This window comes from Citrus sinensis, chromosome 1, assembly GCF_022201045.2.
Source record: "Citrus sinensis cultivar Valencia sweet orange chromosome 1, DVS_A1.0, whole genome shotgun sequence".
NCBI lineage: Eukaryota > Viridiplantae > Streptophyta > Magnoliopsida > Sapindales > Rutaceae > Citrus > Citrus sinensis.
Window position 1 is genome coordinate 10,679,632 of NC_068556.1, and position 24,723 is coordinate 10,704,354.

The 24,723-nt window shown below is 33.1% G+C and overlaps 1 protein-coding gene across 8 annotated transcripts; it reads left to right on the forward strand.

The window, feature by feature from the left end:
* The first annotated feature begins 17,198 nt into the window (after window positions 1-17,198).
* On the forward strand, window positions 17,199-22,003 carry LOC102612962 (CRM-domain containing factor CFM3, chloroplastic/mitochondrial). Of its 8 annotated transcripts, none has more exons than XM_025097605.2 (9): window positions 17,199-18,161; window positions 18,280-18,745; window positions 18,830-18,960; window positions 19,192-19,542; window positions 19,655-19,811; window positions 19,889-20,181; window positions 20,280-20,339; window positions 20,445-20,532; window positions 21,642-22,003. In XM_025097605.2, the coding sequence occupies exons 1-8, from the start codon at window positions 17,214-17,216 to the stop codon at window positions 20,448-20,450; spliced, it is 2,412 nt and encodes an 803-aa protein (XP_024953373.1). In that variant the 5' UTR covers window positions 17,199-17,213; the 3' UTR covers window positions 20,451-20,532; window positions 21,642-22,003. The 8 variants fall into 8 exon arrangements, with proteins under 8 accessions (XP_024953373.1, XP_024953372.1, XP_024953374.1 ...); XM_025097604.2 differs by lacking the exon at window positions 21,642-22,003 and adding an exon at window positions 20,946-21,264; XM_025097606.2 differs by lacking the exon at window positions 21,642-22,003 and adding an exon at window positions 20,964-21,264.
* The last annotated feature ends 2,720 nt before the right edge of the window (window positions 22,004-24,723 follow it).

Below are 24,723 nucleotides of genomic sequence, written 5' to 3' on the forward strand. Positions count from 1 at the left end.
ATGGTAACGAGGTCGATCCTAAAGGGATTGTTATAAATTGAAAAGTCTAATTCAAATCTAAAATTAATATTAATTCTAACCTAGTTGATCAAATTGAGTTTTAAGAGAAATTAAACTAATTAAACTAAGGAAGCAATTAAAATAAAGGAGAATTCAATAAGATAAGAATTATCAAGGTTTCAAAATCCACCACTATTCAACTAGTAATTATCTAATTATTAATTAATCCCCAATTTTAGAGTGACAACTCAAAATCAATCTATGTCATCTCATGGATATAACAATTAAGCCCAAATAAAATTAATCTTATGTAGGTCCTTTTTCTACTTAATTGTATGACATCTAAGCATCCCATGTAAACATATTGAAAAACAAAGAGTCAAAGTTTCCCTAAGCACTCTATGTAAACAATTTAATGAAAGACATAAAATCAAAGACAATCATGTATAAACTTTATAAATCCAAGCATAGAATTAATCGAATATTAATCCTAACAATCAATAATGCATGACAGAATTGATGAAAAGATTTTATTAACATCCAATTAATCATGTGAAATAAAAACCATAATCATCAAAGAACATATATAGGGAATTAATTAAATAAAAAGATAATTATTTCATTGAATAGAGTTTCATCCTTAACCTCAGTATAAAAAACTTAGCTAGACATACTTGAATTAAGAGCAATAAAAGAGATAAAACCAGCCATGAGAAATATTGAACTGTTGCTGCTGATTGCTCTCTTCCAGCCTTGCGTTTGCTCTCCTCTAGCGGCCCCCCTTGCAAAAGCCAAAGTTCGGCTTTTATATTGTAACACCCTCCAAAATCCTCAAATCAAAAGGATTTAAAACAAGCCAAGCACAACCGACTTTGAGCCCATGCACGTGGAGCCCACTTGAAATTTTCATTCTTTTTGGTAATGCCATGCAATTGCTTCTCACGTGCAGGCCACTTTAGCTTTAAATTTCTTCTTTGTTTGCACTAGCATGGAGAATTCAATTTATTGGCCTCGGCTTCTTCGGATTGAATTTCATACATATTTGCTTAACTGCTTCCACAAATTGACTTGATCTTCAATGTTGTCCAGTTGTTATTCTTTATGCACTTTTCATCCATAATCTCTAATTAATTCCCTAATCAATAAAACAATTCAACTACTTAAAAATAACAAATAAATATAACTAGCAATTATTTAATGAAGGGTAAAATATGTATATATTATATTCTCATCATCTCACTATGGCTTTTATTTAATAAAGCCCCTTCTTATCTATCTTAATTGGGAAAAGGAGAAGGCCTTTCCGAAAGCCCTGCCCACCCTTCTTTATTTGGAGGGATTTAGTATTCAAAGTCTCCCAGACTCTTAATAGATGGTTAAGAGCAAAAACATGATCAATAGTCTCTGCTATTGCAAGTTTGATGTAGGATGTTAATTTAGGTATTTAGGTTGATTTAGAACTTTTTATTATTCTAGGGCTTTCTATTTTAATTGGAGTCTATTATGGCATGTGATTTAGTATTTTATTTTCATTATAATTCTGATTTAGTTTCCCTTTTTAAGTTAACTTAGGGAAGTAGGTTTACCTTAGGGAAGTGTGTTTCCTTTGTTATAAATAGAGAGGTCTTATTATTGTAGCTCAAATTCAATTATTCAATAAAATCCCTCTTTTATAATTCCCTCTGGGATTATCTATCAAAAATCTGTCTTGAAGAGTCGTTTAGATTAGAGCGTCATCTAATCTCACTTTACACGTTATTAAAAATCTCATTGAGTCATTTGGATTAAAACGATATCTAATCTAGCTTCGATTAGAGCGTAGTCTAATCGCATTGACTTTGTCTAGTACTAAAACGATATCTAGTGTTTTCTATGCAATCAATTTCGTTTTGCTACACCACTCCATTAAAAATTTTCTATTTCAGCTAAGACGGTCGTTTTTTTCTATTTTGTTTGTTCACCCTGGCAGGAAATCATGAAGAAGCTAAAATAACTCAAAAAGAGAATGGCACATAATTGTTGAAAGCCTTTTGTCTTTGTAGAGGAACAGTATAATCTTAAGCTAGCCCTCTTTACAAGCTTAGAAAGAAAAAGAAGTCCATGCTGCTGTAAAGATTTAAATTCCTCTCTTAGAAAATGATTGCCTCGCCCATGGGAATGGCGCAACCTCAATTTCTGTAGGTCCTTAATTTGACTCTTAATGAGAATTGAGGTCCTTGCGCGGGCGTCTCATCCCTAAGACTTGCTTGCTCTGTATACCGTGCTCACAGTTCCCGAGTGCCAATTGGAGAGAGGAATGCCATCAACTAGGGAATTATTGGCTACTAACCAGTTGCACACCGATCATTCAAGCTCTGTGTTTCAAGTTTATTATCCTAACCATCTACTCTACTCTACCAAGAGCTTAGCCATTTTATCTTATCTACTTCCTAGCCCCTCAGCTACCTATAGCTCTAGTTGGTTGCTATAATAGCTTACTTCTCGGGTAGCTAGCACAAAATCATGTCAAAATTATAGATAGCTAGGGGTGGGCATTCGCTCGGTTCAATTCGGTTTCGAAATAAATTTTTGGTTTCGAATCGATTTTGATCCAAAATTTTAAAAAAAAAACGTTCGGTTTTTATGAAAATAAAATTCGGTTCAGAATCGATTTTCGATTTCGGATCAATTTTGGTTCTCTTAACAGTTTTATTCAAGCAATCAGTTTTTTTATTCATCTTAATGGTTTGGTTTTTGGTTGGGTTTTTTTATTCTCAAAATCATCCCTCATAATCTCCTCTATAACATTCTTATTTTCCTCCATCCTGCACACAAAGCCTACTATAATCAATGTATAATAAACAAAAATAAAATAATTTACAAATTTGTATATGGAAAAAAGGCAAGAATTTTGGACTAAAATGAATAATGTTCATAATTATTGTTACTGTTTTTAATATTAAAACTTTTGGTCCAAAATGTAAATAAAATAAAATAAGTTTTTGTGCAATAGTAGAGATTAGCAAAACAATGGAGACTAAAACGATATTTTACTTATTGATCTTCGGTCCAGGACTATTCTGAAAAGTTTGCAAACAAATTAAACCATAATAGAATTCCTATATGCAAACATTTCTTAAATATTAGGCCATACTAAAATTTTATAAAGAAAAGGGGTCCAGACGATATTATCCCTCCATCATCTTCAACAATTCGTGAGTTCCTCATCCCTTACCTAGCACTGTCAGCAGCATACTATCCAAGCGAAAAAAAAATTAAAAAAATACAGTAACATACTCATATCCAAGCAAAGGCAGACCCATTTCAAACTAAATACTACTAATCATTTAAGTAAACATAAAAAAAGCATAAATCAAATAGTTATCTAAAAAAAAGACCCATTAAAAAAAGGAAAACAAAGCAAGTTAGTGAGTTACTTGATTGGATAGCTGGTGACGGAGTAATGGAAAGAACGGCAGTAAGGAAAAGGCAGAATGGAAAAGGGCAGATGCGAGTTAGGGTTGGGTCGTGGCTGTGCTGTGCAGCTAAAAACCTGAAACTAAAATTGAGAGAAAGAGAGTGGTGCAAACTACAAACGTGTGAATTGAAATGCAAGTTATGCAACCCAAGAGGGGGGGTGAATTGGGATTTTAAAACTTATGTTAAACAATTCACACAACAATTTAATTTATTGCCTTAATCAAATAAAAAACAATAAGTTGAATAATGCACAATAATAAAAGAGTAAGGCAAGAGAGAGCAAACACAATAATTTTTACGTGGTTCGGCAATCTCCGCCTACGTCCACACCTCCAAGCCAACCAAGCTCAAGGATTTCACTATCCAAACCTCCCAAGACTTCAAAATCTTTACAATTGACTTCCAAGGCGTCAATAAACCTTTACAACCAAGAGATTATCTCTCAATCTCTTCAATCGAGTGTTTCTCACACTCATACGCTCACAAATTTGATGAGAAATAATGATTACAACAAATAACTCTCTTTTAGAGTGGATATACAAATAATAACACAATGAAGATTTAATTTATGATGATTTACGAATTGGAATCTCAAAATATGTTGTTTAAACTTGTTTGTACTTGCTAGAGTCTTTAAAATGAAGTTGGAGTTGAATTTTTATAGTTAGAGCCCAAAAACTAGCCGTTATAGGCAAATTCCTGCAACCAAGCAGTTAGCCGCTTGATTTATCTGCCTAACCGTTTGATTTATTCAGCTAGTCGCTCATAATAATGATAATACCGTTAAATTTGAATTTTACTACAGTAACACTATTCATCAAAATTACACTTTAGCCCAAAATGTTCTATAATTATACTATGGCCCAAAATGCTATAAAACTTTATAAATTGGTCCAATTTCAGAACTTCTAAATAATACTTGTCATTTCCAAGACTTTCTGAAATAATGACAAGGCCCCAACTATAATAGTAGTTTTTAAAGAAGTCCTTTTCAAAATTTAACATAATACCCATATTTTTCAAAGTTCTCAAAACCTTTTACTTTAGTCTGAAATTTGAAAATATGAGATTTTCCTCAGGCGGCAAGCCGCTAGCCTCAGGCAGTTAGCCGCTCACTCTCTGTCCAATTTTGGATTTCAAATGTTTGGATTTCATTCGGGTCCTCAAACTTTCATAAATTATGGTGTGGCCCAAAACGTTTCAAATGCTTGTAAATAGGTACAACTTTAGAATTCAAAATAATACTTATTAAATTCAAAGATTGCAAAACTTTTCATTTTAGTCCAAATTACTCAAATCCACAAAATACTTTATCTTATAAATATAAAACCTTTTAGTTTATGAAAAGTAATTATTTAAATAAACTCTTGAGCTTCTCAAATGCTAAATCATGGATCAATTAAATCATACCGGCTTTAAAAGAATTTGTCACAATAATTTATCCGTTGAGCTCTAAACTTTATTATTGATTTCGCCGTTGTTCGTTGAGTGTCTTCAATTTGATTTCACTTGATTCACTTGCATAAATATTATTCTTCAAAAACTAGTGAAAATGTGAAATACAATATTTATTAAATCACTTAAGACACGTGTTTGTTATCATCAAAATTACATTATGTGTAACGCTTTAGGCTAACATGAATTGTGTGATTTGTGTATATATATGTTAGAGCGAAATTATGAAAATGCCTTAATTTCGGTTCGGTTCGAATTTTATAATTCGAACGTGCGGAAACCCGAACGTGCGGACTATTGATCTGTTCTAAGTCAGATCTGGGTCCAAAGGCTTCACTTTGTGTAGCATCGATCTGGTTTAACAACGCCACGTACCAATTAGTTATTAAAAATTTGACCAACCGCGTTCAAATTTGTTTGATCACTGTATGATCCAAAGAACTCCATAACCAAACTCGGTAAAAGCTTATTTAAAATTAAACCAACCACGATCCAATTATTTTATCAAAAGTAAACAATAAAGAGTTTTAACGAATACACATCCATCCTTCGATCCTATTTCCTTCTGGTAAATTTTAACCGAACCGAACTGAACCATTTGGTTCATTATTTATAAATTCAAATTTTTTGTTTTAAAAAATCTGAACCAAAAGCAAAAAACGAACCAAACCAATTTTTTTTTTTTTGTTTCAGTTCGGTTTTGCCCACCCCTATGGATAGTATGCTAAAATAACTTATACTAGTCTGATGCCTTAAATACACAGTCGATGGTTATAACGATACAAATTGAGATTTTAGAAAATCTCATAAGAACTAACAAAATAGGAATTTGGGATCCATTTACTCTTTTTTTTTTGTCACAAAGCACACGCGATATGAAATACATGCTACAATGAATTCTCTTTAAAAGAATATATGTCATATATTCATTTCACTGTACAAATCTTAGTCTAGTCCTTTCGTAATTTAGGTCACATGGTGTGTTTGCCTAAATGAGCTTTACAATATGGCTAATGACTACAGATTTCTCTTTGCTCTACTAGATAGCTTCATCCTATCATGTGCAAATAGCAGATGAAGAACATGAGTGGGCCGCCCATTGGGTTGCCTTGATTGGCTGACCTGACCTAGTAGTAACTACCCAAGTGGTAGTTACTTAGATTTTATAATTACATGAAGAGCAATTTTTGAAAAGAAGTTTTGAAGGAAGTTAATCACTTCAATTTCTAATTAACTTCTCTACCCAAAAACTCAATATGGCTCTTAATTTTCTCTCCTTATAAAGACAAAAGTATAAGAAGTAAACATAACAATGGTAATCAATTGTTGAAGTAAAGTCCTAGCATATGGCACTAATTTTGGTTCTTATGTTGTGATAAGAGTAGGCTTTTCTGTATTGATGTGTGTAATCTAATCAAACAACCCAAAAGGGGGTAAATTAGGGTTTTAAAGTTTCTCTAATAATAATTACAAACCAACAACTCCAACCACCAAAATCCAACAATTAATATAAAGAGATAAGGGTAGAGAAAAACGAACATAATGTTTTAAGTGGTTCAGTAATTAAACCCACCTACGCTTACCCCTTCAAGCGATTCAAGTTTAAAGATTTCACTAACTATACCTTATATCCTAAGGCTTCCAAATGAGTTTGATTGACTTCAAAGGTGTTTTCCACACTTACAACTTCTCAATCTTCCAGATATAAATGGTTCTTACCTTGTATCCTAAGGCTTCCAAATGAGTCTGATTGACTTCAAAGGTGTTTTCCACACTTACAACTTCTCAACTTCTCAATACCTTATATCCTAAGGCTTCCAAATGAGTCTGATTGACTTCAAAGGTGTTTTCCACACTTACAACTTCTCAATCTTACAAATAGAAATGGTTCTTACAAGATCAACCTCCTCATGAGAGTGTATAAACAAGTTGTAGCTCAATAATGATTTAATGTATATATGCAAGCAAATGAAAGCTCAAGAATGCTTTGAATGATCAAGTCTTGGCTTAGCAAAAGTTGTGAAATCAAGTTGGAATTGGTTTTTTATAGATGGATCAAGAAACTAAATGTTACTATCTCAAGATAAGACATTTTGTGCTCTATCAGGTCACCGATAACTTTGAAGCAAATAGTCGCTTGCTAAAATGGCATGTTAAGATTGAAATAAATTTAAAAACTTAAGCGTAAGTAGATCACCGATAAAAATAAACTGATGGTCGTTTCAAAGACAAAATGTATTAGGTTAGCTAACAGGCGGATAACTCCTAATTCTAGTTTCTCAATTTTCTAGATTTTACCTCCAAAATTACATATTGATCAAAAATATTATAAAACCTTTCAAATAGGTCCTTTTTTATAATTTCAAACAAAACTTTTATGATTCCATAATTTTCAAAACTTCTCCAAATTAGTCTATATATTTGAAAGCAAACATTTAGATTAAAAAGAACATTTAATTTTCATTTTTCTTCCAGTATAGAAACTTTATAATATAAAGAAAATGATAGATATAAATATCATGATCACGATAATAGCTTGAGCTCTAAAATGATTAATATGGATTTAAATGTCATGATCATAATAATAAATTGAGCTTTGAAATGCTTAGTCATGCACACACTCAATCATACTAGCTTTACAAGAAACATGACAAGAAAGATCACCTAAGCTAGTATCCTTGATGCTTGTCCTTGACTTGATAAGCTCTTTCCATATAATGCTTCAAGTTTAATCTCATATGGATGATTTTTGTCCTTCAAGAGCTAATGAGATTGAAAAAATATGTTTAACCCTTAGGTCAGCACTATGATTGCCTTCGAAAAAAACAATAATTTAACTCTATTAAAGATCAAATTCCACTTCTATTTGGCATGCAATTGAGTATATTAATTATAGTAAATTAATACGGGCAAGCCTAATTAATCAACATTCATGATATCCAATTTGTAAGTCTTGGTGACTATTATCCAAAGTTTGAAAAGAAGGGAAAAAGAAGAGCAATAAGAAATATATGATTCAAAGAGCAATAATCTTACTTTCATACCAACATAAAAAAATAAAGATGTGGAATATGCTTTCATACATTATTGGAGTGGGCTATTTGAATCCACCAAACTACTCACTAAACCCACTTTTAAAAATAATTTTTATGATTAAAATAGCCCTAAATTAAATTAGAATTATGGACATTAAAATATTGTAAAAATAAAAAAAGAATTTTTACTCTTTGAACCCATCTTTACATTCAACATAGTTTTTTTAAAACCCTAATTGTGTTTTTGTTTAACCGTAATAGACTAGAGACACGATTCTTCTTCTAAGCCACATATCTTTGTTAACTAGTCATATGTGACTGGATTAAGGGTAACAAAATTCGTGGTTATATCCTTGTTTGCATTTAATAGTGGGCCACATCAAGGACAAGTGCTATTGACAACCAACCATAGAGCGATTTTTATTTTTTTCATACAGTGATTTTTTTTTAAAGAATAAAAGTTATTCTTATTGATTTGATAGATATTGACTTTATGGAGGAACAAAATAGTATAGACAATAATTTGAATTACGTAAAGATATAAAAATCTTTAATTTACATTTGATTTCTTGGTTTCTTTTCTGTTCGAAATTGACAGAGATATTTCCAAATATAGTTTGAAGTTTTAGTAACCACATTCTAATATATGCAGGATGATGTTTCCACTAGATTTATCAATTCTAACACACATTGTGTGATGGATTATACCTCTGATATTTACAAGTCATGGGTAACTTTAGTTTATATTTGCATTATTTTTAATGAAATTTTATTTAACTTACATGAGATTTTTTCTATTTAGATATTCAAGAGTAGAGAAGCAATGATTCAATGAACTCATGATGTTGGAAAGAAAAATTGTATAATGGTTATTATCAAGAGATCTAAACTATGTCATGGTGGTAAAACACCAGGATCTTTTGGGTTGTAAAAGAGTGAAAAGTATGAAAGTATAAATAAGAAGAAGAAAAAAGATTCAAAGTCGGGAATAATTATTACAAAAAGATGCAAATGTCCTTTTAAATTTAAGGGTCAAATGTTAGACACTTATAACGATTGGATGTTAAAGGTAGTATGCGGAGTGCATAATCATCTAATTGCAAAACATCTTGAAGGGCACTCATTTGCAAGGTGATTAATTACAGAAGAAAAGAAAATATTAGTTGACATATCAAAAAAAAGGGTACAACCAAAGGATATTTTAGATGTTTTAAAAAAATGCATTTAACGTTTCTTCAACGAAGCCAATGTACATTGCATAATAAATTTATAAAGTGATTGAGATGGCTAGCAGATCACAAATGCAACAACTTTTAAGAAAGTTATCTGAACATAATTACATTGAGTGGCATAGATGTTATGACAACACTGACATTGTGAAAGACTTGTTTTGGGCACACCCAATTAGGCGTGGCAAAATGAATAAACGAATCGAATTTGAATCAAATTATAAACGAATTAGGTCAAAACTCTAATGATTCAGACTTGATTTCTTTATTAAATGAATTGAAATCTTAGTATTCGGATTCAATTCATTTATTAAACGGATAGTCGATTTGATTTATTTAATTCATTTAGAGAATTAGTAAACGAATTGACTTGAATTTGGATTCATTTACTATTTGTTTATTGTATAACGAATCTATAAAGAATTGAATTGAATATGAATTCATTTATAGAAATATAATTAATAAACAAAATACAAAAAGACCACAAATTGAACATCCTACAAAGAACAAAATTACTATCATTTATAATTACTATATTAGCCTTCAAACTTTAAATTTTTTTCACATATATTTAAGGATAAATAATTAATTTAATTAAAATGAATTTTAAATGAATAGATCGTACTCAATTTGTTTACGACTCTTTTATTAAACAAATCCTAAATAAATAAACGAATCAATGTCCTCAAACCCAGATTTGATTCGTATAATAAGCGAATCGAATCGAATTCACCCATTTGTTAAATAAATCAATTTTTTCAAACCCAAACTCATTTAATTCACGTCGAATCAAATCGAATAAATGAATCCTGACTCAGATTGTCACCCCTACATACCTTAGGAGCATAGAGTTGTTGCTTACATTTCAAAGTGCTTTACTGATGGATTGCACTTACAAAGTCAATAAATATCATCTTCCATTTGAGACTATAAGAATGACGTCAGCTGACATGACTTTTAATATTGCTTATAGATACTCTTTAATATTGCTTAAAAAGTTTAATAAACAATGATTTTTTTACCTAAGGTCATTGTCCCTAACAGAGAGTTGGCTTTAATGAATGTCATTGAGAAAATGTTTCCTAATGCGAATTATTTTCTATGTAGATGGCATATTTGTAGGAATGTTATTGCAAACTACAAGAAGTTATTTATAGCAAACGATAAGGAAGAGAAGTGCATAATGAGTTGGAACTTATTGGTGCTATCTTCAAATAAAATTGAATCCATGGACCACTTTAGAACCATGCAAAGAGATTTTACATCTTTTCCGGTAGCAATGGAATATGTTATAGATACACGATTGAATAACTATAAAGAAAGATTTGTTTCGGCATGGATAGATAAAATTATGCACTTAGAAATTTGACAACAAATAGGTATATAGCATTTTAATTTTACCATTAACTTGTTGGTTTTAATTATTCAATTTATTCATTTGTTATCATCATCATCATCATCTTTTTTTTTTAGGGTTAAAGGTGCAAATTCAAGGTTGAAGAAGTATCTTTCCATAAGTCAGGAAAACTTTGAGACATCATGGGCAAAGATACACAATTTACTTGACCTATACATATAGATATTAAAGCATCATTTGAGAAAAGTTTGATAATTGTCCAACATCAATTCAAGCCTATAGAAGTCAAACACATTCGAGCCTTCGTCTTTGTAACGACATTAAACATAATCCTTAATTAGCTAAAACATGCTAATTTTATTGGGGTTGATAACTCTGCATACAAGTGTGTTGTTTGCCAAATACATGGTGATTAGTTTCAAAAATTGTGTGTTTCCTAAAGTACGAAAAAAGTTATTTTGTACTTTTATTATAATTTGTATCTGTATTTATGTAATATATTATGAATTATGAATTTTTTTTAATATTTAATTTTGTACATTTTTGTATGTTTATTAAGTAAAATAATAATTTCATGTAATTTGAGGCTTCAAACAGACAAAAGGATGTCAAATTTATACTCGGAGGTCCAAACCATAAGATAAGTCAAGACTTGCTTGAAACTGAGCTTGAAATATAAAAAAACAATTAGTGTTTAACAAGCTAAAATCTAGTGTGCTAAGGTGCAACATGTTATTATACAAATTGTTGACTTTCACAGTTGACCAATCGTCGATTGGATACTGAAATAAGCTTATGACAGACATGCACACACCGAATCCATGACTTAACTTTGAGAAAATTGAAATCATTCACAATTTAATAGCCATGATCATACCACATGGCAAAAGTTAGGTCATTGTCGACTTGCATCCACGCATTTTGTAATCAGGTTGACCCAATCCACCTATTAACCTGCCAAATCTCAACTGTTCTTCGACTGAATCAGACATTCACATGAGGCCACGTGTCTTGTTGAGTTTTGAAGTTTGACTAGTCTTTAGATCTTGATCTAATGGTTGTGCGGAGTGCATGCATAAAGCTCATTATGAGCCGCGAAACACTAGATAATAAATGATTTTTCAATAAATAGGGTGACAGATTATGTTTCCCACGTCCCTTTCTCTACTTCTTTCTTCACTTCTTTCTCTCCATATTATGCTCCTCATCTCTCCTAAATACTCTTTTTAATATTTGGTAAAATAATTTTCATAATAAATTTAGTTTTATTTTCAATTTTAGTTATTTTATTTCTAATTATGTGTAATTTATTTTAACAATTATTTTTATTTCAATTATATTTAACTAAATAATAATAGTTAGGGTAAGGTGAAACTCTAGTAGAAAAATATTGTTTAATTGAATTCTATTTTTAATTATATAAATTAAATTATTTTCTATTTAATTTTATCCATGTTTTATATTTTGAAATTTTAATTTATGGCAGACAACTAAGGGAGTTCGGCATAATAAATTCTTAATATCTTAATATAAGGTATAGTAAAATGGGATTTTAACTTATTGTAAACAAATTAAATTTTAGCACACTAAGTACTTAATCAATAATAAAATTAATTGAAAAATAATGATAATTTATGTAATTAATCTTTTCAGCAAATAAAAACAAATGATAAAAAGATTTTATTAAATTATATTTACTACTAATAGTGGATCCATAATCGTAACTAATTTATTTCAATAGTTTTACTTAAATTAAATATTGTATATTTAAATTATATTTTTAGTTTTTAGATAATTAAAGGAAATTAAGAAATTAGATTTTTTCTTTGTGGATCGACCTCGAACTCACCGAGGTATATTATAACAAGACACTCTTATACTTAGAAGTTATAAATCACTTTTGAATTGTGTCACATGATTTATCATGTGCTCATGAGATTGAAGAATACAAAAGAGAAGGTCAATCTATTATGCTTGAGAGAATTGATCTTCACTGGGGAAAAAATAATAATAACTTGATTTAGTAGTTGTTACTTAGAAGCAAAAGTTGGAGCTAAATTGGCACCTAGAATTTGAGTTAATTGCTAAGCCGTTTAATAAAATCCACTTAGATATTTTGAAAAAATTGAAGGAGATGGCCAATCTTAGGTGTATCTTTCTTTAGATCTAGAAGTGAAGACAAGAACATGAGGTCAACCACCTATCAAAGTTGATACCTGGCCATCTGTTTTTGAGTTAGTATTACCTGGCCAAGAAAGTTGTTCACTTACTGTAAAGAGTAATTCAGTTACATCTGTTAAATCAAAAGTTGAGGTTAAATGTAGGGAGGCCGAAAAAAAAAGTACTACAAATTTGTACTTAAGTTATTCAATAAGTCATTTAGTTTAACTTTTTAGTATATGTAACACTTATATTTGCAGGTTAACAAGAGCGTGCCAGTCAAATCAATTATGTTTATTGACGAATTTCTAGTATAATATTAAAGATGTTGCTGCTGATGGTAACTATGGTTTTCAAGCAATAGCTGACTTAATAAGCTTGAGTGAGGATGGATGGGTACAAGTGAGGAAAGATTTAGTCGATGAGTTGTACTCTCACTTAGATGATTATGGAAAATTATTTAGACCTAAAAGGATAAACGAACTTATTCACGTCCTTTCATATTATCAGAATTGGCCTGCATCGTCTGATCGATGGATGATTATGCTTGACATGGGTCATCTTATAGCTTCGTGCTATAATGTTATCTTATTCTACTTGTCCTTTGTGCAATACCTTACATTTTTACCTTTGAGATCTGAGCATTTGCATATATTATCTCGTAGAAATATTGTTTTCGACTATGTATTTAGCAATCATTTTGTTGAGGTATAATTATTAATTTATTAACTTAATTCATGTTCTATTTATAATTTATAGTTATTAATTATAAGCTTTTATAGGTATTTTTAATGCCACTTCATCATGTTCCACCTATAACACCTAATTGACATGCATATCACCACCCTATCACAAACAGATGGGAGACTTCATATGTTTCTCAAATACAACATTTTATAGAAATTATAATTCCTAGGGTGGGTACTACAAATAAAATAATTTTAGATAATTAACTCTATAATATTATTCAAATGTTTATTTATTATTTTTTTGCCTTAATTTTGGCATGCCATTTGGAGGAAAGCTAAAATGAACATGAAGTCCGATTGTAAATCACTTCTAGAAACTTTTAAAATATTTTTATATTTATTTGTTTTCATTTCTGCTTACTCTTTAAATGTTCCTTTCTCATAGTATTGCACATCAGCATGAAAAATTTAGATATATGTACTGAAATTTGAATAACTATATAAGAAATTCAATGAAAAATTTAAGGAAAGAACAGGACTATTGTGGAGATTTCATCAATGACCATGACAAACTTTCTCTGCAATGCTAGCTAGGCTCAGGTTAATGCTCGTCGGAGACTTGCTGTTGTTGCAAGTCCAGTAAAATGAGCAACTGCTGAAGGTGAAGTAAAAAAAAGTTAGATTGAATGTTAAGTCCAGCAATGGAAATGCGAGGAGGAGGTTGATGTTTGCTGCAAAAGCTGCATCTGTTTACTTTGTTGCTGGAATTGGGCATTGTAATGGCAACAAAAAAGCCAAAAGGAGGCACCCTAAAAGCCAATAAATTTTATGCGTTAGTTTGTGTCACCATGCCTACTGCAAAGTTTGTCACAAGTGTGAAAAGCTTTGAGCTTTTTGCTTCATTTTGTGCAATGTATCATTTGGTGTCAAAATTGTTGTAATGTACAAGTTATTGTGATCATCTTCTAATGAATGCAAAATGTAAAAACTTTTTTCAAAAAAAAATCAATGAAACATTTATTAAGCATTTATAAATAAATTTAATTTGTTTAATGAGTAAAATACTATTATTATAAAAATTGGGTTTAGTAAGGATATATTGGGTATTTAAATGGTTTATCAAGTAAAATTTAAAATTGCAGAGGATGAGGTTATTTAGCATATGAGTTTAATGAGTAGTTTGGTGGATTCAAATATGCTCATCCATTTTATTGTCATTTACAATGGATTATTGTCGTTTACAAGAGTAATGTACAAAGAATTATATAGAAAATTCCGATCAACTTCTAAAGACTAATAAAGGAAATCAACTAAATGCAAAGCTATACAATCTCTAAAATTAAGGAAATAAAAGTAGGAAAATATATTCTAAAAAAAGTAGGAAAATATATAAAGCTGAGTAATAATATAGTTACAAACTCTTGTATAATTTTTTTTTAAACAAACTGATGTGGCATGATTTAATTAGTTGGATTAGATACTTCTTGGTTCACATGATTTGTTTTTATTATTTTGTATTTTTATTCAACCAATGAGTTAGTGCCAAATCAATTTGTAAAAAATAAATTTACATAAGAATTTATGCCTGTATCACCACTATCAACTCTCAATTAATTGAGAGAAAATTTTGTAGTGCGTCAAGGCAATCAACTATATTCTCCAACAATAGCAAACGGTTGGAACATTCTTCGCGCTCACTAGCAATGATTCGAACATTCTTCATGTTGAAGCATGGGCAAGTAGACATTGTCAAGGTCATACTTGAGACTTCATAAACCAACATGATCATGAATGAGTTTTTTAATTAGATGAACAAGGATGAAATACGCCTTTGAATTTGGCAGCCATGCAGCGTTCTGCTTTGATAGTTTATACATTGATGAAGTACGGTCGGTCAAATTCGTACCTTTAGAACAAACCATGGCTTGGCAACCTACAAAATAGTTTTGCAAGAATATAAAATGCCAATAGACATCAACCAAAAGTGAGCATTTTTGCAGGTATGGCTCTCAATCCAATAATCCAATCTTGAGGAAAGATATTATTGTTTGAAATATTTAATAATACCAAAAGCTGTCCTTTTAGGACTTGTTTCAACTTTCAACTTTATCTATGTTACCGTGACTTTCATAACAATAGCGATGATTGCATTTCCATTCTTTGTAGTTGCTTTTAAACTCCATCACGTTCACGTTTTGGGCGTTGCTTGGATCACTACGGAATACCTTTCATTTCCGTTTCGTTTTCAACTTATATAAGTTCCAGTTCAACTATTTTAAATGCTAGTCCGTAATAGCTGACTGGTTAAAAGATGTCTTCCTTTAGATTTAATAGCTAGCTAGTTGGAACATTGTATATACTTTCTCTGGTGTTTATTTATTTATTTTTTAAAGTATGTGTGTTTTATACATAATAATAATAGAATAAAGGTTTTATCTGATTAAGAGGTGTCATACTCAACATTTTTTATACGAAGATTTTCAGTTTTTCCAACAAAAATTAATATAAACTACATACTCATTTATTATTTTCATAATAACTAATAGCTCTCCTGCCACTTTAATTTTATATTATTACTATTATTTTTAAATAAATTTTTATTCCTATTAACTATAAACTAAATAAATCACATAAATTAAAATAAAGTAAAAGAAAATTAGGTATTAAAAATAAAAAATATATATTTTGTTGTGAATAAAAAATTAATAATAACATTTTTTTTGTATTTTTTGTTATTTTAAACACTTTTTTGTAATAAATAAATACCTTATATTAATAAGATAAATTATCAAGTAAATGATTTAATTATTCCAACTTTTCTTTTAAATTTTTAATTACAAGAAATTTTTAAATATTATGAAAACAGTAAAAATAAAAAAAAAATTGATAATCTCTCCTAATTTTTTTTAAGGGAAATTATCAATCATATACCCTTAAATGACACTCGTATCAAACGTGTGTGAACACTTTTCAAGTGTATCACTCGTATACCCTAAGTTGACAAAACACTTATGCCGTCCACCTATCCGTTAACTTCCGTTAGAAAGTTAACAGAATTGTGACAAATTAACTATTTTGCCATTGAAACTCAAAATGAGGTAAAAAGATAAATTTACCCCAAAAATTAATGTAAATTTTCAATGCATAATTTTTTTATTTTGTTATTAACAATACATTTTTTATTAAAAAAATAAATTATTAATGGTACATATTATTAACAATTATCCATAAAAAATTCATATTATACCATAAAAAATTATTAACAACATATTATTTACAATTATACATATTATACCATAAAAAATTCCAGTTAGAGCTTGGAGGAGTAGATCTTCAAAAATTTAGGTTAAATTTTGGAGGAGTAAATTTGGTTGTAAAATAATTTTTTTTTTAGCAATTATTAACAATTATCTGATAAATGGGATGACATGTCATTTTTATCAATATATATCATATGACATGATAGTTTTTACTAGGTAAATGGGGTGACATGTTTTTTTTAATCAAAGTTTCGTCCATCTTAAAAGACTAGATTACCCTTATGATGTCAGCACTTGCGAACGAAAGTTAACGAATTGGTGGACGACAGAAGTGTTTTATTAACTTAGGGTACACGAGCGATACACTTAAAAAATATTCACATACGTTTAATACGAGTGTCATTTAAAGGTATATGACTGATAATTTTCTTTTTTTTATTATTAGCGGCTAGGAGCACAGGCAATGGGCTATTCCGGCCCGCCACGGCCCATCTTTGCTGCACGATGGAACCCATTGCAGAAACCAAGCAACTACAAAATCATAAAACTGGATTTTCCGTATTCATTTAATGGCCATGGCTCATGTTGTGGTGCTTCAAGCTAAATATTCACCATTAACTCAACCTGCCGTGCACTATCTTCCTTTGAAACCCCAATCCCAATGTTCAAACAGCTTTAGAAGTATTAGAATTGGAATTTGTTTTTCTCATCTCACAATCCAAGCTCAACTTGGGACAACAAGGACTAAGAGAAAGGTCAAGCCAAGCTTCTTCGAGCAAATTCGTCACAAGTGGTCGCACAAAGTCATTTCACCAAGAGAAAAGTTTCCCTGGCAAGAAGAAGAAGAAGAAGAAGAAGAAGTGCAAAATGAGCCGGAGACCGACGTGGAGTCACGGGTTAGGAGTGAACCGTTTAGTTCTGCTTTGCCAAATCGTTTTGTTTCAGCTCCTTGGATTCATGGAACTGATTCCAAAGAAATCAAGTTTGATTCTCCTCAAACTAAAATTACAACTAAAAAAGAAGATATTGGTGATGATGGGTTGCTTGGTTCTTTTGAAAAAACTGTTGTACATAGTGCTGTTAAAGAAAAAACTGTTATAGAATTGGATAAAGAAGGTGATTATAATAAGGAACTTAAGACAGATGAAGTGAAAATTGATGCAAACCCTATTGAGTTATCAAAAGACAGGCACAGAGAAGTGGGTTCTTTAAATCAGAAGCAAATAAAGGGATATCATGAGGTTGATGATCCAAGTGTGTTACCATGGAAGAGAAATACGGATAGGAGAAGGAGAAGCAACACGGAATTGGCTGAGAAAATGATCCCCGAGCATGAATTACAGAGACTTCGGAACATTTCTCTGAGAATGCTTGAGAGGACAAAAGTAGGGAGTGCAGGGATTACACAAGCATTGGTGGATAGTATTCATGAGAAGTGGAAGTTGGATGAGGTTGTGAAATTGAAGTTTGAAGAACCTCATTCACTTCAAATGAAGCGAACTCATGAGATTTTAGAGGTTAGTGTTTATAATTTTCTATTTTTCCTGAGCTTCTAATGATTTGGCACGCTCATATTGTATTTGCTGAATTGGTTAAACTAGAATTTTACTCGAGTTATGGTTTATGTTTCTTCAGAGAAGAACTGGAGGTTTGGTTATATGGAGATCAGGCAGCTCAGTAGTGTTGTTCAGGGGAATGGCCTATAAACTACCTTGTGTCCAATCTTTTACCAAACACAATCATACACAACAGACACAAGACGTTACGAATGAAGTAATGCGTAATGTTGGAGAGCATCCCCCAAGATCAGCTATGGAGTCTTATGTACCTGATTCTGCAAATAATTTGGAGAACCTATCTAAAGAAGAACTCATGGACTTATGTGAACTCAACTATTTGCTAGATGAGCTTGGTCCACGCTTTAAAGATTGGCCTGGCCGTGAACCATTGCCTGTCGATGCAGACTTACTTCCTCCTGTGGTTCCTGATTATAAACCCCCACTCAGACTTCTTCCTTATGGTATAAAGCCTGGTCTAAGAGACTGTGAAACAACGGAGTTTCGTAGGCTTGCCAGAAAAACACCTCCACATTTTGCACTTGGTATGTAAAATCTTATGCAAACGACTGTAGTTTTCACCAAATTGTGCCCTCTTAAGGACTTTGTATTTACTTGAATTGTCCTAGGAAGGAACAGAGAACTACAAGGCCTAGCTAAGGCCATGGTAAAGCTATGGGAAAAAAGTGCCATTGCTAAGATAGCTATCAAACGCGATGTAATGAATACACGTAATGAGAGGATGGCAGAGGAACTCAAGGTGAGACATGTGATATTGCCGGTTGAGCATGAGTATTGAATTCCTGATGTTTTCCTTGGTATCTAGATGAGCTTTTTTTTTTTATTTCACCACAGTTGTGCTAAATTTTAAGAGTGTTTGCCTGTCTTTTTATTTTTGGCCATTTTTTGGTCCAAATTGCCAGTTACTTTGAGCACATAGTTGCTGGCTATATTTTCTAAAAGCTCACAATATTTGCATTTCTGCATGCAGAAATTGACAGGGGGAACACTGCTTTGTAGAAACAAGGATTATATTGTATTTTACAGGGGTAATGATTTCTTGCCACCTGTGGTTACAGATGCAGTGAAAGAGAGGTCAAAACTAACAGATATTCGACAAGATGAGGAAGAACAAGCACGACATGTTGCCTCGGCCTTGATTGAGTTGAAAGCCAAAGGTTTTGTAGGCTCATTGGTTGCTGGTACCCTTGCCGAGACCTTGGCAGCAACCTCTCGCTGGGGAAGGCAGCCAAGCTATGAAGATGTGGAAAAAATGATGAGAGATTCAACTTTGAGTAGACATGCTTCGTTACTCAGATATCTTGAGCAAAAATTAGCTCTTGTAAGTGGCATATATACTAAAGTTACATTTTACCAGAAAGACTACAAGATTCATAATAATACTCAGTTGCACTGTAGATTAATGGCTTGTTTTTAATTCTTGATGGTTATAGGCGAAAAGGAAATTGAAAATGGCTGATAAGGCTTTAGCAAAAGTACAGGAAAGTCTGGACCCAGCAGAGCTCCCATCTGACTTGGAAACCATAACTAACGAGGAGAGATTTTTACTTCGTAAAATGGGTCTGAGTATGAAACCCTACCTGCTGCTAGGTAAGAATTGGCACCTTGATTCTACTTAACAGTCCCAGAGGGAAATAGTCAAAATATTTTTTCACTTTCTGTTTCAGGTAGACGAGGGATTTATGATGGTACCATAGAAAACATGCATTTGCATTGGAAGTACAGGGAGTTGGTAAAGATAATTGTCAAAGGAAAAAGTTTTGCGCAAGTCAAGCAGATTGCAATTTCCTTAGAGGCTGAGAGTGGTGGAGTGCTAGTGTCTTTAGATAAGACTCCCAAAGGCATAGCGATTATTGTCTATCGTGGGAAGAATTATGTGCGCCCTCTTAAATTGAGGCCTCAAAATTTATTGAATAGAAGGCAGGCATTAGCTCGGTCAGTTGAACTTCAGAGACGTGAGGTACCATTCCTGATGTTCTTAGTTTCTGTATTTAACTTCTCAATCTAAAATGCATTGTTCGTTTTTTCATCTAATATGTTTCCTCTTAACTTTTCCAGGGACTAAAACATCACATCTTGGACTTAGAGGAGAGAATTGAGTTGGTAAAGTCAGAATTGGTATGCTATCATTCTTGTTCCTTTTTACATACAACTATTTTGTAATGACACGGTGTTAAAACCGGCATGCTTAATAATTCGTACTGTTCTTTTTGCCTCAGGAAGAAATAGAAGGGGGGAAGACAATGACATAGAAAGAAGCTTGTATTCAAGGTTGGATGATGGATGTTTCTCTTATAATGACATTGAAGAGGTAAATCATTTAAACTTCCTTGTCTGGTTTATGACGTGAAAATTCTGGTCACTCCCTTCAGGCTTGGCCCAACACCTACTCTCCTCCCTAAATTTTAAAAAAGATGCCCCAAGATCTGTCTGTCATTACTTCAGTTCCTATTGAAGCTTAGTTTATGAGGGCAACAATGTATATCAACATGATAGAAATGAAAATTTGGAATGAAAAAGCTGACAACCAAATAGTTTAAAGCACTAAAAACAAACCAGATTCTTGTTCTCTTTGGTCTTCTTGCCCAAATTGTGGTGATGGAACCACTATCACCACAATTTACCAGCAATTTTCTTTAAAATAATACCTACAAATGAAAATCTCAAAACCTATTCAAAGGAAATTGGTTATAATAATGAGAAGTCCACTGGCTAATAAATCAGGGCTGTGTGGCAAGCCAGGCAAACAAGGGAGGTTGCACAAGGCTGGGTATGGCTACTGTGATGAGCACTGTAGCAGACAGTTCCATGACAGAGAGGAGAGAGAAAAGGAAGGAGATTAAAGAAGAAAAATTTGGGAAGAAAAAGGATAAATGAACAATGAAGGGAAAAAGATAATTAAATAGAAAAACTACAAAAACTCTGAGTAAATACTGTTTGAGTTTTTTCTACTGGTTGTTTCCCATTACTCTGGATTAATTCTGTTTGAAATTATATTCATGTTATGAACCCCGTTATTTACTTGATTATATGTTTCAATTTACTCATTCTCAATGATTTAAACAATGCATACAGATATCATTCAAAAACACTATGCTTACTAGGTTTAGATTTAAAGTTTGTATCCCACTTGATATGGCATTATTACAAATTTACAATCCACTTTAAGTCATTGCGCATTTATGTTAGCATTTCACTGCCATGTGATGATCTGTACGAAGGCCACGTGTATGCCAACATCAGTTGGGATATAAAGTTTGTATCCCAGCATTGTAAGTGTAGCGTCACTCTTCTGCAGTACCTCATTTGGGTGATGACTTGGTATTTTAGTTTGGATTAGGGCATATACTTATTTTGGATGGTAAAATTGAGAATTAAATGCCAAGTGAAATTTCAGTTGTTTATAATTGTTTGAATCAGCTTGAAAGGGAAGACACTTGTCAAGTGACATTTGATAGCAGCAATGAGGTAGCTGTATCTAACATCAATTCTTCCACAAAGAAGACTTTTATGGATTCTTTCATCTGATTGAAGCTCAGGAGGTATAGCATTCAAAATGTCATGAAACAAATATCAACATTTGAAGCAACAAATGAGATGAGAGAGAGCAAACTAAACGGTGATTCAGTGTTTGTCACGAGAAATGCAAATTGTAAGTCCTCCGGTGGCACTAAAAGTGTATCCTTTATTATTTTCTGATACAGGGAATACTTCCTCCAACCTGAATCTTTTTCCTCACTATGTATGAAGAAATTAGCTTATATTGAAATATAATTAAATCATATCCTTCAAATGTTAATATAATGGATTAATTCCTTTAAATTTTGGTGGATAGGATAGAACTTTTCTGGGTCGGGAAAATATCCTGGGTTTTTACTTGTTGCATGTACGTCCAGTGTAAAATGGCAAACATAAAGGAAAAAATTGGTTTTATCGTGGAGAAATTTGTAATATTTTATTATGTTCACATGTAGAGGACAACAAGAAAGGAAACTAAATCAAATCCCTACAAATTAGAGACTAAATCAAATCCTGCAAATTAGGGCTTGACAACTATCAAGATCTTCCTTGTAAGGCATCAATATTTACAATGAAAAATAGGTAGGTGTTTTCCCACACTACCCCCCAAGTTGGTGAATGGATATTGTCCATCCCTATGTCACGGGCTACTCAAATTTTCCACAAATGGAGACTAAATTGGCACGCACGGATTCGCTCAGTAAAAGTCCACACAAGGGCGAGATGCATTAGCAGGAGGGTATGCTTAACAGTGAGCCGCCTCATGCAATTAGCAAGCCATGGTGCGCTTAGCAAGCGGACAGCCCAAGATTGCAAGCCAAAGTGAGCAAGCCTGGCCCGATTTCTAGAATTCTCTCACATTTGTACAACTTATATATGTCTAGATATTTCGACACTTGTGTATACTTAAATCTCTCTAGAACCTAGATGATATTTAGGCAAGTTGTATGAATCATTTAGACATAGGCAAGTTCCTCTATAGATAGGGAATGCCACCCTCCATTTTGCTCACCACCACATCACACAACACACCTAGCAACTCAAGCATCCTTGTAAGATCTCTTGTATTCTTTTTTTTGCGAGTAATAAAATTATTTTTAACCATATTGCTCTTTCTTATCTCTAGCCTTTCCGCAATTATTTTGTTTGGCTGGCTTGAGAAGTTCAATAGGTTTACTTAGCAACTTTTGTGATAGAAGTTGTTTAAGTGCCGCACAGGTTGCTGCACAAAATACTCATCTAGTGATAAGTGGTTTCAAAGTTGAGATTTGCACCCATGCAATCTAGCTCACGAGCAATGGCCAATCCTCCTAAAACATCACAAGAGGGCGTTGTCAGTGTGGAGTCACTTGAGCAAAACCGTGGCCGCGAGGAAAGACGCATGTAGACTAAGTCCTACAGTAAGTCCAAGGCAACTTTCGTTGATGCCTTGGAGCTTCACATCGCTACACTCGAAACTTCAATGTCCGCTGCTCAAGATACCCTCAAAAGTTTGAAGGTAAAGGTCAACGGTTTCGAGGGCCAGTATCAAAAATTTACGATGGCCACCAAGGCCCTGATTCAAAATCAAACCAACCCTCTCCAAAGGGAGTTTCGAGCATTTCATGATGAGTTTATGAAATTAAGTAGTTTCGTGCAAAGTGAGATATGAACGATCTATACGGAGGTTGATGAAGTCCACTCATATTGGGCTTGGTACAAGCCCACACTCTCCATTAATCCAACTTCAACAAGCTCATGTGATGATCATCGTATTAACGTGCCGAATCTCGACGCTTATGGTGGTGCACGCAGTGTCACTGTCATAGACAACTTTGTCTTCAGACTATAGCAATACTTCAATGCCCTTAGTGTTCGAGATGAGGTATCGAAGGTAGGCACCGCACAACTATGGAGGCGACAGAAGCATAGTGAGATGGTCAAGGGCATATACGCCATTAACACATGGGTTGAGTTCTAAGAAGAACTCCAGAAGCTCTGTACCCCAAGCAATGCGAAGATTAAAGCAAGAGCTCGTCTTTGTTGGCTCAAGCAAACGGGTAGCGTATACGATTACATCAACAACTTCACTGCCCTAATGCTTGAGATAACCGACATGTCCGACAAGGGTTCTCTCTTCTACTTCCAAGATGGCCTCAAGGATTGGGCCAAAGTGGAACTCGATGAGTAAGGCATATAAATTCTCGATAACGCCATAGTCGTTACAGAATTACTCACCGATTACTCCGCCCAACTTAAGGACAAGAGGCCCAACCAAGGTAAAGATGAGGGAGAGGGTCGAAAGGACAAAGGGCATAACCAGAAGGATTGGGGGCAAAACAAAAAGACCTCTTAGCGGCAAAAGCGGGCAAAGTAAATTGAACAAACAACCACCCAAGCATCGAAGCCCATGCTTCATATGTAATAGGCCTCATTGGATATGTGATTATCCAGAGAAGAAGTCTCTCAATGCCCTTGCCACACAGCTCAAGGGCCACTTCACAACGTTGGTGGAGGAACCCCAACACAACATGGGTTCGCTCCAACGCCTTAGCACAGTTAAGAGCCACCCACATGCACCCACCAAGAAAGCTCATGTACGTGAGTGCGACCATCAACGGCCAAGTCGTTCGTGCGCTGCAGCCAAGCGCTTATGCCTCAAGGTGACCAAGGAAGGAGGCACCATGAAGGCGGCAAACTCACCCTTTAAAGCGCTCCAAGACCGCAAAGAAGACACTCTCAGCCAAGCAATTCAAGAAAGGCTTCAAGAAGGACCCAAGCTTCTTAGTCTTTATCTGGGAATTGAATCTGGAGAAAATTGTGGACACTCGCCGAGCCCAATCCCTCTACTTCTTCAAGATGTCCTCGACGAGCTCAAGGACGTTATGCCTCCAAAGCTTCCAAAGAAGCTCCCACTTCAACGAGAGGTAGATCATGAGATCAAATTAGAGCAAGGTTCTAAACCGCCAGCCATGGCATCATACCGCATGGCGCTGCCCGAATT